General features: G+C 42.1%; 1 protein-coding gene across 3 annotated transcripts in view; it reads right to left on the bottom strand.

Annotated features, from left to right (window-relative positions):
- Positions 1-1,568: 1,568 nt before the first annotated feature.
- mtor (mechanistic target of rapamycin kinase) overlaps positions 1,569-11,752 on the bottom strand; it is a 352,436-nt gene continuing 342,252 nt past the window's right edge. For all 3 annotated transcript variants that reach the window (XM_078558210.1, XM_078558212.1, XM_078558211.1), the window contains 5 exons: positions 10,092-10,157; positions 9,543-9,623; positions 8,979-9,059; positions 6,429-6,534; positions 1,569-2,071 (listed from right to left, as the gene is read on the bottom strand). In XM_078558210.1, the coding sequence (XP_078414336.1) occupies positions 2,056-2,071; positions 6,429-6,534; positions 8,979-9,059; positions 9,543-9,623; positions 10,092-10,157 (350 nt within the window). In that variant the 3' untranslated portion in view covers positions 1,569-2,055. The remainder of the gene's footprint in view (positions 2,072-6,428; positions 6,535-8,978; positions 9,060-9,542; positions 9,624-10,091; positions 10,158-11,752) is intronic.

Below are 11,752 nucleotides of genomic sequence, written 5' to 3'. Positions count from 1 at the left end.
CTCTCCACCCCCTCAATAATCATACGTTGTGAATAGACCCGCAACGGTAACTTTTCAACTTCCGTGAGCTGGTTCGCAGCAGAGCCATGTCCGTGAGGATCCACCCAGCATGCCATGGACATTCCTCCAAGGTCCCGTTAGTGTCAGGCTCTAGCATCTTCTGCTCCTTGGATGTCCGCAAGGTGAACAAGGCCCTGATGTTAAGTCCCAACTTCTGCATGTCACACTTGTCAAGACATGTTCTGCGTCAGCGCATTTTCCTGCCTACGTGCTTGGATGATCCAGTGAGCTAAGCTTACAATGATATGCAGATGTATTACAGTGAGGTCTCCGATGTCCGACTGCGAGAAACGTAGCCCGCCATTGACAGGCAGAATGGACGATTGCAAACTGGTTTCATAACGTCGTGAAACTGATTTTTGGCCTTCTCGCCATATTATCCGCTCACACCGCCAAACGTCCAATGCCAGCGGGCATGGAAAATTCCACCCATTGTAACAATGACTGCACTTCAAAAGTACTTCATTGGCTACAAAGTGGTTTGGGACATCTGGTGGTTGTGAAATGTGCTATATAAATGCGATTCTTTTTTAAAGCTGAGCAATGATGAGCTTAATGAAAAGTGAAAGGGCAATATGCGCCTGTGGAATCTGCAGTATCCTGTTATTGTTGTTTTTGGTTGTGCCTATGCTCCAGTATAAAATGGTGCCTATTTAAGTTTTTGTACCCTGATTTTCATCAATTACTAAACTAGGGGTGATCTGGAGACACCCTTGCCCATAAAGACATTGCAGATTACAGGAAGTTTTGTTCTTAAAATGCACAAGGTATGATACTGTCAATAACACTAGGATCACATCTGCTGATGCTCTCAAGCACAGACCTGCAGGGGTTTGTGAGGTTAGTGCCAAGGGGTTAGTGTTGGTCTGGTACATTTCCATGCTACTACATGCACCTGGCCGCCACCTTACTGGAAACTGATTCATTAATGGGAGAAGTTCGGGGGGGGGGGCGCGGTGGTGGGAGGTGCAGTTGGGAAGAGTCCCAAGCTCCTTCCCAGACTAACATTATTTCATCCCCAGTCCCTCTGTCCATGTAAAGGGGTGGTCAGTAGGAAGTACTAATTTTTTTTTAAAAGCCCATCTTTGGTGCTACAGGATGTCTGGGTGCTCCTTGTGCAGCTTATTTCCATTCTGGAGGCTGGATGGTCTCAACTCACAGCACATCAGCCTCCAGTTTTACACCAGGTCCCTTATAGACCAAGAAAACCTGAACTTTGAGAGCAGGGAGTCTGTGCTCTGGGCTTCTGAATTGGAAGGCTTCATTAGGTCAATTTTTCTTTTACCCAGAGTGTGTCAGAAAAAGGAACTTGCTACCACATGGAGTAGTTGAGGTGAATACAGATGCATTCATTCAAAGGGATAGTAGATAAACACGAGGGATAAAAGGTGAGGCTGATAGGGTGAGATGCAGAGTGGTGTAGGAAGGCTCATACAGGCATAAACAGTGCCATACATCAGTTGGGCCAAATGTGTTTTTTTTGTAAAAAATGTATTTGGTATCAAATATGTAATTCTAGATCAACACCTTTATTGGTATTTTACGATAACAGCTCACTAGCTCAATGACTAGCCAGAAATCATATGCATTCTACTGTAGTTACAAGATCTATTCTTTCAGTGTGCTCAGCTACATGTGATTGGTTTAGTAGTGGAAACATTCTTGTTCTTTACACCAGTGATTTTCAGTCTGTCAGCACTTGGCGACCAGCTCAGCCCTCAGATCATGCTAGTCAGCCCAAATTGGCCAGAAAAGCACCAACTTCTGGTAAATCTTCCACATGTGCAGCCTCCAGGTTAGTGTGCCATATCTGTGTGTTTCGGATGCTAGGTCTGTCTTGCAGTATGAAGGCTACAGCCCACCAATTTACACTGTTTGGGATACATAGTTTAAGTGCCACATTCAACAAGGCTTGGAAGCTATAATGAATATGGCTTGTTTAACAGTAATCCAAGTTCAAGCATGAGATGTTATCTTGCAGGTTCCAAAATTCCTTCACCAAAAGGGACACCTATGGATAAAACAAAATATCATTAACGTTTTACACAGCAAATGTATCAATCCTTCTGCGTTGCAAGCTTTTCAGCCAACTGGTAGTGTTTTGTTTCAGCAATCAACCACATTGTCTTTTATCTGTGGAATTCATGTTCAAATATAGCATTAACTGCGGAAGTTACAAATCTGTTGCTTGTAAAGTACCTATATGAGAAGACAGTATATTCATAACCACATTCCTAAGGAAGTGTTCCAAAGCACAAAGCTGCTCCCAATTAGCCAGGCTCACTCAGGCATACCATAAGAATGGCTGATGTGGGAAACAGAATTGTCACACACTAATGCACTAAGGCAGGACTGTCCAAGCCTATCATCATGGGCCACTCAACGAATAGATCAAGCTTTCATGGGTCATACAAAAAGCTCAAATCAATTTTCCTATTCATTGGTATTTTATCTCAAGTTGAGGATACCAGTGCATCTTGACATCATGTCCTGATTTACAATTAATTCGCCAATGATGTAATGGCATTAAAAACAGCCCTTCCAAATCATGAAAGTGGAAACAGGACAAACCAGCAAAAAAAGAAATGGGAACACAAATAGAACTTTCCCTGTGGCCCTGAGACATTCTATTTGACATGCAATTTCAACGACTGGTGTTGAAAAGGAAGATGTCAACCTCACCTCAAAAATTGTTCAGCTTGGATGAACAACTGCTAGTTCTCTTATTTAAAGAAACAGCGTGTAGAATCATAGAAGGATACAGCACAGGAGGAGGCCATTCGAGTCATCATGCCTGTGCCAGCTCTTTGGTAGAATTATCCAATTAGTCCCACTCTCCTGCCTTGTAAATATTTTCCCTTCAAGTACTGATCCAATTTCTTTTTGAAAGTTACTACTGAATCTGCTTTCACTTTCAACTTGCTGCATAAACTTTTTTTTAGTATTTTTTTCTCAAATTGCTTTGGTTCATTTGCCTATTATAATTTCCTCTGGTTACCAACCCTTCTGCCACTGGAAACAGTTTCTCCTTATTTACTCTGTCAAATCTTTTCTTAACCTTCTCTACGCCAAGGAAAACAACACCAACGTCTCTAGTTTTTCCACATTACCGAAGTCCCTCATCCCTGGTATCATTCTTGTAAATCTCTTCTCTAACCTCTATAAGGTCGTGACACCCTTCCTAAAATGTGGTGCCCAGAATTGTACACAGTACCCCAGTTGAGGACAAACCATTGTTTCTTAAAGGTTCATCCTAACTTCCTTGTTTTTGTATTCTATTTTTCTATCACCCTGACCAGACCTGCTCTGTGCCAGGCAGGAAGATCTCTGACAGCCTGGCGCTGCTCAGGGATACGATTGCCTATGTACAGGACAGGGGTGTGGATACCTGCCTCATCAGCTTGGATCAGGAGAAGGCCTTTGACAGAATATCGCACACCTACATGGGGGATGTGCTCTCCAAAATGGGCTTTGGGGAGGGAATTCGAAATTGGATCCAACTGCTCTACACTAACATCAGTAGCGCAGTCTCAATCAATGGGTGGGAAACAGATAGCTTTCCGATTAAATCTGGAGTCAGGCAGGGCTGTCCTCTCTCGCCTGTCCTTTTCGTGTGCTGCATAGAACCCTTTGCCGAGTCCATCAGGAAGGATCTGGGCATAAGAGGAGTGACGATCCCAGGCAGTGGAGGCACTCAGGTAAAAGCCTCCCTGTACATGGACGACGTCGCCGTCTTCTGCTCGGATCCGCTGTCGGTGCGCAGACTGATGCACGTCTGCGACCAGTTCGAACTAGCCTCGGGAGCCAAGGTAAATCGTGGGAAGAGCGAGGCCATGTTCTTTGGGAACTGGGCTGACCGATCCTTTGTCCCCTTCACTGTCAGGGCTGACGGCCTGAAGGTGCTGGGGATATGGTTCGGAGGGACCGGGGCATGCGTTAGAAACTGGAAGGAGCGAGTGGCTATGGTGAAAAGGAAACTGGGCATGTGGGAGCGACGCTCCCTCTCCATTGCGGGTAAGAACCTGGTCATCAGGTGTGAGGTACTCTCGCTGTTGCTGTACGTGGCGCAGGTCTGGCCCATTCCACACTCCTGCGCGATGGCGATCACTCGAGCCATCTTCCGCTTTATCTGGAGGTCGAAAATGGATCGTGTCTGCAGGGACGCGATGTACAAGCCTCTAGATAAAGGGGGAAAAAACGTGCCCAACATCGCCCTCATACTGATGGCCACCTTTGTGTGTGGCTGCATCAAGCGGTGCGTAGACCCTCAGTACGCAAACACCAAGTGTCACTACGTGCTGAGGTTCTACCTGTCCCCGGTGTTGCGAAGGATGGGTCTGGCCACGCTGCCGCGGAACGCTCCAAGTAGTTGGACCGTGCCGTACCACCTGTCCCTGGTGGAAAAATTTATGCAGAAAAACACCTTTGACCACAAGTCCATCAGGCAGTGGTCAGCACGTAACGTCCTAGAGGCCCTGAGGGAAAAGGAGAGGGTGGACCCTGTGGGATGGTTCCCCGAGCAGACTGTCAAAGTCATTTGGCAGAATGCCTCATCGCCAGAACTTTCCAACAAGCACCAAGACGTAGCTTGGCTGGTGGTGAGAAAGGCCCTCCCCGTCAGATCCTTCCTACACGCCAGGAGTCTCACCCCCTCTGCACGTTGCCCTCGAGGTGGCTGTGGTGGGGAAGAGACCGTTGTTCACCTCCTTGTGGATTGTGCCTTTGCAAAGAAAGTCTGGAGAGAGATGCAGTGGTTGCTGTCGAGGTTCATCCCGAGCAGTTCTGTGACACAGGACTCTGTGCTCTACGGGCTGTTCCCAGGGACACACACCGAGACAAACATCGACTGCAGCTGGAGGATCATCAACTCGGTGAAAGACGCGCTTTGGTCTGCCCGAAACTTGTTGGTCTTCCAGCACAAAGAGTTGTCCCCGACCGATTGTTGCGGACTGGCACAATCCAAAGTCCAGGACTACGTGCTGAGGGACGCACTAAAGCTTGGGGCAGCTGCCGCAAAGGCGCAATGGGGAAGGGTCGCTGTCTAAGACCTTTCTACCACAGCGCACCGAGAGACTGGGAACTGTTTAGAGCCCCTCGGGCTGTACAGATCAAAATGAAAGGCTGTAAATGATTGTAATATTGTTTGTACTGATGCACCTGGTGATACATTTTGTAAAAGTTTAACCTGGATTGTACCCTTGTAATGTTGTTTTTGAAATGGTTTTGAATGTGATTGAAGATTTTTTATGAATAAAGTATATTTTTACAAAAAAAAAAATTCTATTTTTCTATCAATAAAACCATGGATCCCTTATATCTTTTTAACAGCTTTCTCAACTTGTCTTGCCACCTTCAACGATTTGTGCACCTACAAGCCCAGGTAGCTCTGTTCTTGTACCAATTTGTTTATATTGCCTCTCCTCACGCTTCCTGTTAAAAAGTATCACTTCACACTTCCGTTAATTTTAATTTGCTACATGCCTGTCTGCCCATTTCACCAGCCTGTCTATGTCCTCCTGAAGGCCGTTACTATCCTCCTAATTGTTTACTACATTTCAGAGTTTTGTGCAATCTGCAAATTTTGAAATGATACCCTGTATATTTAAGTCCAGGTCATTAATATACATCAAAAAGAGCAGCGGTACCGACCACTGGTGAACACCACAGTATGCTTCACACTAATCTGAAAAATAACTGGTCACTATTACTCTTTCCTTTCTGTAGATGGCACAATGTAGGAAAATCTACACAACAAACTGGAACTGAAGAATGCTAAAGAAACAATGAACAACACACTGTACATCAGTAAAAATGAAATACCAGGTAGCATCAAACTTCCGTTTTAAAATAAAAATCTGACTATCCCTCCTTTTTGAAGGCACTAACTATGTGGTGCACATTCCATGTGTGATGAAATCTTCAGGTTCAATGCCAGTCAGAGTATACAGCCAGGCTATCTAAACAAGAAGTGCAGCAGCGCTCAGCCTGATTCTATCCCTAGTCCACATCTAGCAAGATCACCTCCATAGTCACAATATCAAGGCCATTTGCGACTCTAAAGTTAATTTGGCAGAGATTGGGAAAAGAACCCAGAGAACTTCTGGCCTGGCTGTAGTACTACACTGAGTGACATAAATCTACTAGGCCCATCAGGAAGCTAATAGCTATGAAAACGTGCAGATACTTTTTAAAAGACACGGTGCTTTTACTTAAGTATTTGTAAGCACTGCCAATTGCTCTGCTGCAAAGGCATGAGTTTGTAATCCATTTTAATGATCTGTAAAATCCTCTATATTTTCCCCAGAGAAACCTGACAATACAGGAATATGATTTTTCTTCATATTGTTAGAAGTCGCTCTGACACTTACCATCCAATATAGCACTGGCAGAGGTTCTCGTGGGATGTCGCCTGTTTAATTAGCAGCTCCACCTGAGTGGGGACATCTAAAGTCTCATCATGTGCAAAATCACGACCTGAAATATACACCAACCACATTTACCATCTAAAATTTCTTTTGGGTTTTACATTAACCTAATAACAAGCTCATAGTGTAAATGAAAGAACTTCTTAAATCTGATGTCAAACTTTGTATTTTAAAGAAATACTTCTGTAAGCAGAATCCATAATGAGAAATTCCAATACTTAATATGTTTGAATAAAAGGAATGACGATCCTGCTGTATTTGCTTGAAAAAGCAGATAACATTTCTTAATAAAGAGCAGATAAGATGCTGCAATCGATGAGCTGTTCAGAGCAAATTGCAATTTAAAAACATGGAGATTTAAATTTTGGACATTAAACGAAAAGCCTGGTGAAAATGGAGGAACATTCAATATTTAATAAAATATATTCACAATATATATAAAAAAATGTTACTTCTATGTTCACTTCCAATGTCAATGTTTTACATTATAAATGTCAATATCTACATTTTTAATTAAACTGCCTCTTTAAACTTGCCACCCTGTAATTACACACTTCTACCAATGCAGCCGTATCATTAGCAGAAGGATGTCATTACAAGAGGAACAAATTTATATGGACAGCTTCCAATGCATATGTGGACATAGGAATTTATAATGGAAATAAAAAAAAGACAGAATTTATGATTTTAAAATGGGAACTGCATTGCCTCTGCATGACCTGGTCCTATTTTCATCAGCTGGGTAACCCTGCTTATTTTTTAACTATTCATTCATGAGATGTGGGTGTCAGAGGCAAGACTAGCATTTTCGTGTTCATCCCCAATTGCCACTGAGGTGGTGGCAGTGACAACTGTGTGGCTTGCTGGACCATTTCAGAGCCAGTTAAGAGTTAACCAAATTGCCCTTGGTCTGGAGTCACATACAGACCAGACTGGATAAGGACAGCAGATCTTCTTCCCTAAATCCTTAAAGAACATTAATGAACTAGTTGGATTTTTATGGCAATCTGGTAGTTACATGATCACCATTAATGATACTAGATTTTTACTCCAGATTTATTTGATTAACTGAATTTAAATTCTCCAACTGCTGTGGTGGGATTTGAATTCATGTTTCCAGATTATTAGACCTTGGTTACTAGTCCAGTAACATAACTACTATCCTACCTTTTCTGTACATCTTACAACTGTACTTGGTATTTTCTCCACATGCAATGCCATAGCAAATTGACTAATACATTAAAATCTTGCGCAGGGTATCTCTCTCTCTCTTCAGGTACCATGTCCTAACAAGGCATTGGCAACCATCCACTTCCATGTGGTAGGCCATGGTTACGCTCGGCAAGGCACTGCAGTGGTCTGCTGTTGCCTCCTGCAGCAAAGTGTATACATTTCCCACAAAGTTACATTCACTTTTGTCTCTTTTGATAACACTCCTGTTGATAGAAAACAGCTTACCCCCTAACTCACTATGAGCAATGCTATGAGAGTTCAGCCAGTCATAATATATCTGTATTTGTGTGTGTTTATAAAGACCAATGAATCCTGATGAATACACAAGGTGCTTTACTCAGAAATGGAAGATAAAACTACTATGGTTGCATTGCATGAAAGCCAATTTCATCTCTGATACATGCAGTTCCCTTGTATTGGTCGTATGATCAATTGTATTTTCAACAAATCACTGTTGACCCGTAATTACCAATTTTCTGAAGTAAATGCAAGGTAACTTGTGACTGAACAGTTTAACAATCAATTGATTCTGTTCCATAACAAACATTGAAAAAACACTTCCTTTGTGACAGTTAGCCTGCAAGCGTGATGGAAATAACCATACTGATTTTATTGAAAACGTGCTGTGTAAAATGAAATGAAAATGCACTGTTTACTTTTCCCTGTTAATCTTTATACGCCGTGCATTATTTTATCAACCAGATGCCAGCTTGACTCAGTGTTAGCACATTTGCATTTCAGTCAAAAGGTCAATCCATGTCCCATTCTGGAACTTGAGAACATGATCTAGGCTGACATGCCTGTGTAGTACTAAGAGTGCCGTAATGTTGGAATGGCCATCATTCAGTCAAGACATTAAACTGAGGGCTCGACTACCTCATTCAGCTGGATTTACAAAACCTCATGACACTATGCCTTGCCAAAGGTTATTCCTCAACTAACACCATTAAACACTCATCAAGTGGTTACTCATTCCTGTTTGCATGGCCTGTGTGTGTGCAAATCAGTTGTCACGACACAGCAAGAGTGAATACACATCAAAAGTAATTTCCTGGCTAGGAAGTGGCCTAAGTGATTGCAAAATGCTATATAAATACAAGTCTTTCTTTTTTGCCTGAATATCTCTGTTGAGGACAGATGGTTAATAGGTTTGTATTGTACTTGGAATAAGCTGTCAAAAAGAGAATTTAAATTTAAAAGAAAATCAAGAAATCCCATACCAGTTGGAAAACGTAATGAAATGCTAGCACCCAGTCTTACCTGTGAGTTTGTCTCTGACCCTGTTAATGATCTGAATTGCCTTTTTGTTCAGGGCTTCAGGCTGCACCAAACCATCCCCAACTGAAAAAGAGAATGATTAAATATAGGAGAACATGGACAGTTGCCATGGCTCATATATGCTGAAATGGCACTATTCTGTTGCTGTGTTTTATCGACCCCACATTATTACTGAACTGTACACACTGTCAGAAAACACAAAGTCAAGGTGTTTCTTTTAAAACCCAAGTCTCTGAACCATTATCTCTTTTTTGGAAACTGGCTATTTGTTCAACAGGTCTTCAAATACCCTTAAAGGTGATGACTGGATTTTTAAAAAATCCTTTATGTCCAAGCTAGGACATTTCAAACATGAACAGTGATATTAATAAGCAAGTGAGGCCATCCCATCCTCGTAATTTCTCATTTATTTGATCATGCAGGTTTCAAATATCAATGTATTTTTGCCACGTTAATAGTAAAATTATTAAACAAAACAAAATACTAAATTTAAAGGTATTAACATAAAGTTGTACATTAAAATATTATGATATTAAGATAACTTACTGAAGGAATGGATGGATTCAGGCACGGTAGTACCTGGTTTCTTATGGGTAGGTTCTCCAAGTTCTACCCCATCTAGCAATTCTAAAACACAAATTGAACAACAAGTTCAGAAAAGCAGCCCTCTGCTCAGTACTGGTGGAGAATGTTGAAATATTAACATTAAATGCTGCAAATACACCAAGAGAGAGACACCATCAATTTAAGTGAGGGGTTTCTACAGCACTCAGGGAGGTTATGATTAGACTTGGCTATGATGGCCCTCATGTAAATAAACTCATTGTTTAAGCTCATGCATAAATAATAACTGATGTATGGGAGTGGGGATCCTTGGTACCCTTGGAGGTAAACCAACAAGTAAACATCTTCAGAAGAGGAGGAGATATGAGAACATGGAAGAAAATTGGAAGGAGTCTGTCTCTTTCTTCCTCCCCCATGCACCCAACCGCAACATACATCCCAAAAATATAGGAGGACTGAAGTACACTGACGCCGACAAATAAAGTACCTGTGAGTGATTGGAACTGGTACACTGAAAACAGGGTTACTCACCGGCTGTTTGACTGGTTGAGTAGGAATCTGTCCTTGTCCTGGATCGTTTATTACCTTTTATGTTTGCTGAAGAAGGGAAAACATATATTAGAGCTGTTTAAGTGCATGGTTTTTAGTGAATAGCCTTTTTTTTTATTCATTCATAGGACATGGGCGTTACTGGCTAGGCCAACATTTGTTGCCCATCCCTAAACTGCCTGGTGGTGAGCTGTGTTATGATGCGGCAGATGACGTGTGCCAGGCAGATTGAAGCCACGAGGGAAATTTGATTCCGCTATCACAATGGTTTTGCAATTTGTATTTATTTCAAGACGTGTGCCCTGAATTCTGTAGTAATAAGTCCACCAAGACTTGAGAGATTTTTTTTTTAATAAAACTAAATTAAACATTTATTAACAAAAAAGATTTTAAACACATACATAAGGCCAACAAATTACTACTATAATAACTCCCAAAACCCCTAATTAATCTGGCTTCCAGTTAAGGCAACAGTAAAAACAGGTAGATTTAAACAGATCCAGGTAAGTCACACAATACCCTGGACAATAGAATTCAAAATGGCTTTTCCCAGCTTTGGTTTCTGTAGACAGCAGCTTAATGCACAAATACTGGAGGCTTTTCACACTTCTAGTAGATATTACAATGCCTTCTCTAACATATTGCCTCTTCTCCTTTATACATGTTTCTCCCTTTTAATGTAAATTCCATTGTTCCCATATGTCTTCGGAACTTTACTTTTCTCATAATATAAATCTATTCATGGTGCTAACAATGTCAGTCACCTTTGGGAAAAATATACACACTGCTTGGCCTAGCTTCTCTGGCTAGGTGTAACATCCTACCATCTCTTTGATATTCAAACTACAAATGCAAATTCTCCTCACCTCACATTCTAAAACTTCAGCCATGTTTACATATTTAGCATTTCAAACCTAACTTCTTTTGATGAGTCAAAGCTTCCAGACCAGCTGTCTCCAATTCAATTAAATCCCACACATGCACGCATACGCATACACACACACACGAGAGAAAATATCCAAACCCCACTATTAATCCACTTTTACAATAAATCACAACAACGTTATGAGGATTATTATACTTTCGTAACAGCTGCCTCTTGAACTGCTGCAGTCCATGTAGTGCAGGTACATCTATAGCGCTGTTAGGGAAGGAGTTCTAGGATTTTGACCCAGTGACAGTGAAGGAATGGCGATATATTTCCAAGTCAGGATGGTGAGTGGGACTTCCAGGAGGTGGTGTTCCCATGTATCTGCTGTCCTTGTCCTTCTAGATGGTAGTGGTTGTGGAAGGTGCTGTCTAAGGAGCCTTGGCAAGTTCCTGCAGTGCATCTTGTAGATGGTACACATTGCTGCCACTGTGCGCAGTGGCGGAGGGAGTGAATGTTTGTGGATGGGGTGCCAATCAAGTGGGATGCTTTGTCCTGAATGGTGTCAAGCTTCTTGAGTGTTGTTGGAGCTGCACTCATCCAGGCAAGTGGAGATTATTCCGTCACACTCCTGACTTGTGCCTTTTAGATGGTGGACAGGCTTTGGGGAGTCAGGTGGCGAGTTACTCGCCGCAGGATTCCTAGCCTCTGACCTGCTCTTGTAGCCACAATATCTATATTGCTAGTCCAGTTGAGTTTCTGGTCAATGGTAACC

This window comes from Cetorhinus maximus, chromosome 15, assembly GCF_964194155.1.
Source record: "Cetorhinus maximus chromosome 15, sCetMax3.hap1.1, whole genome shotgun sequence".
NCBI classification, from domain to species: Eukaryota; Metazoa; Chordata; class Chondrichthyes; order Lamniformes; family Cetorhinidae; genus Cetorhinus; species Cetorhinus maximus.
Note: the sequence above shows the minus strand (reverse complement) of the source record. Positions and strands in the feature narration are given on the sequence as shown.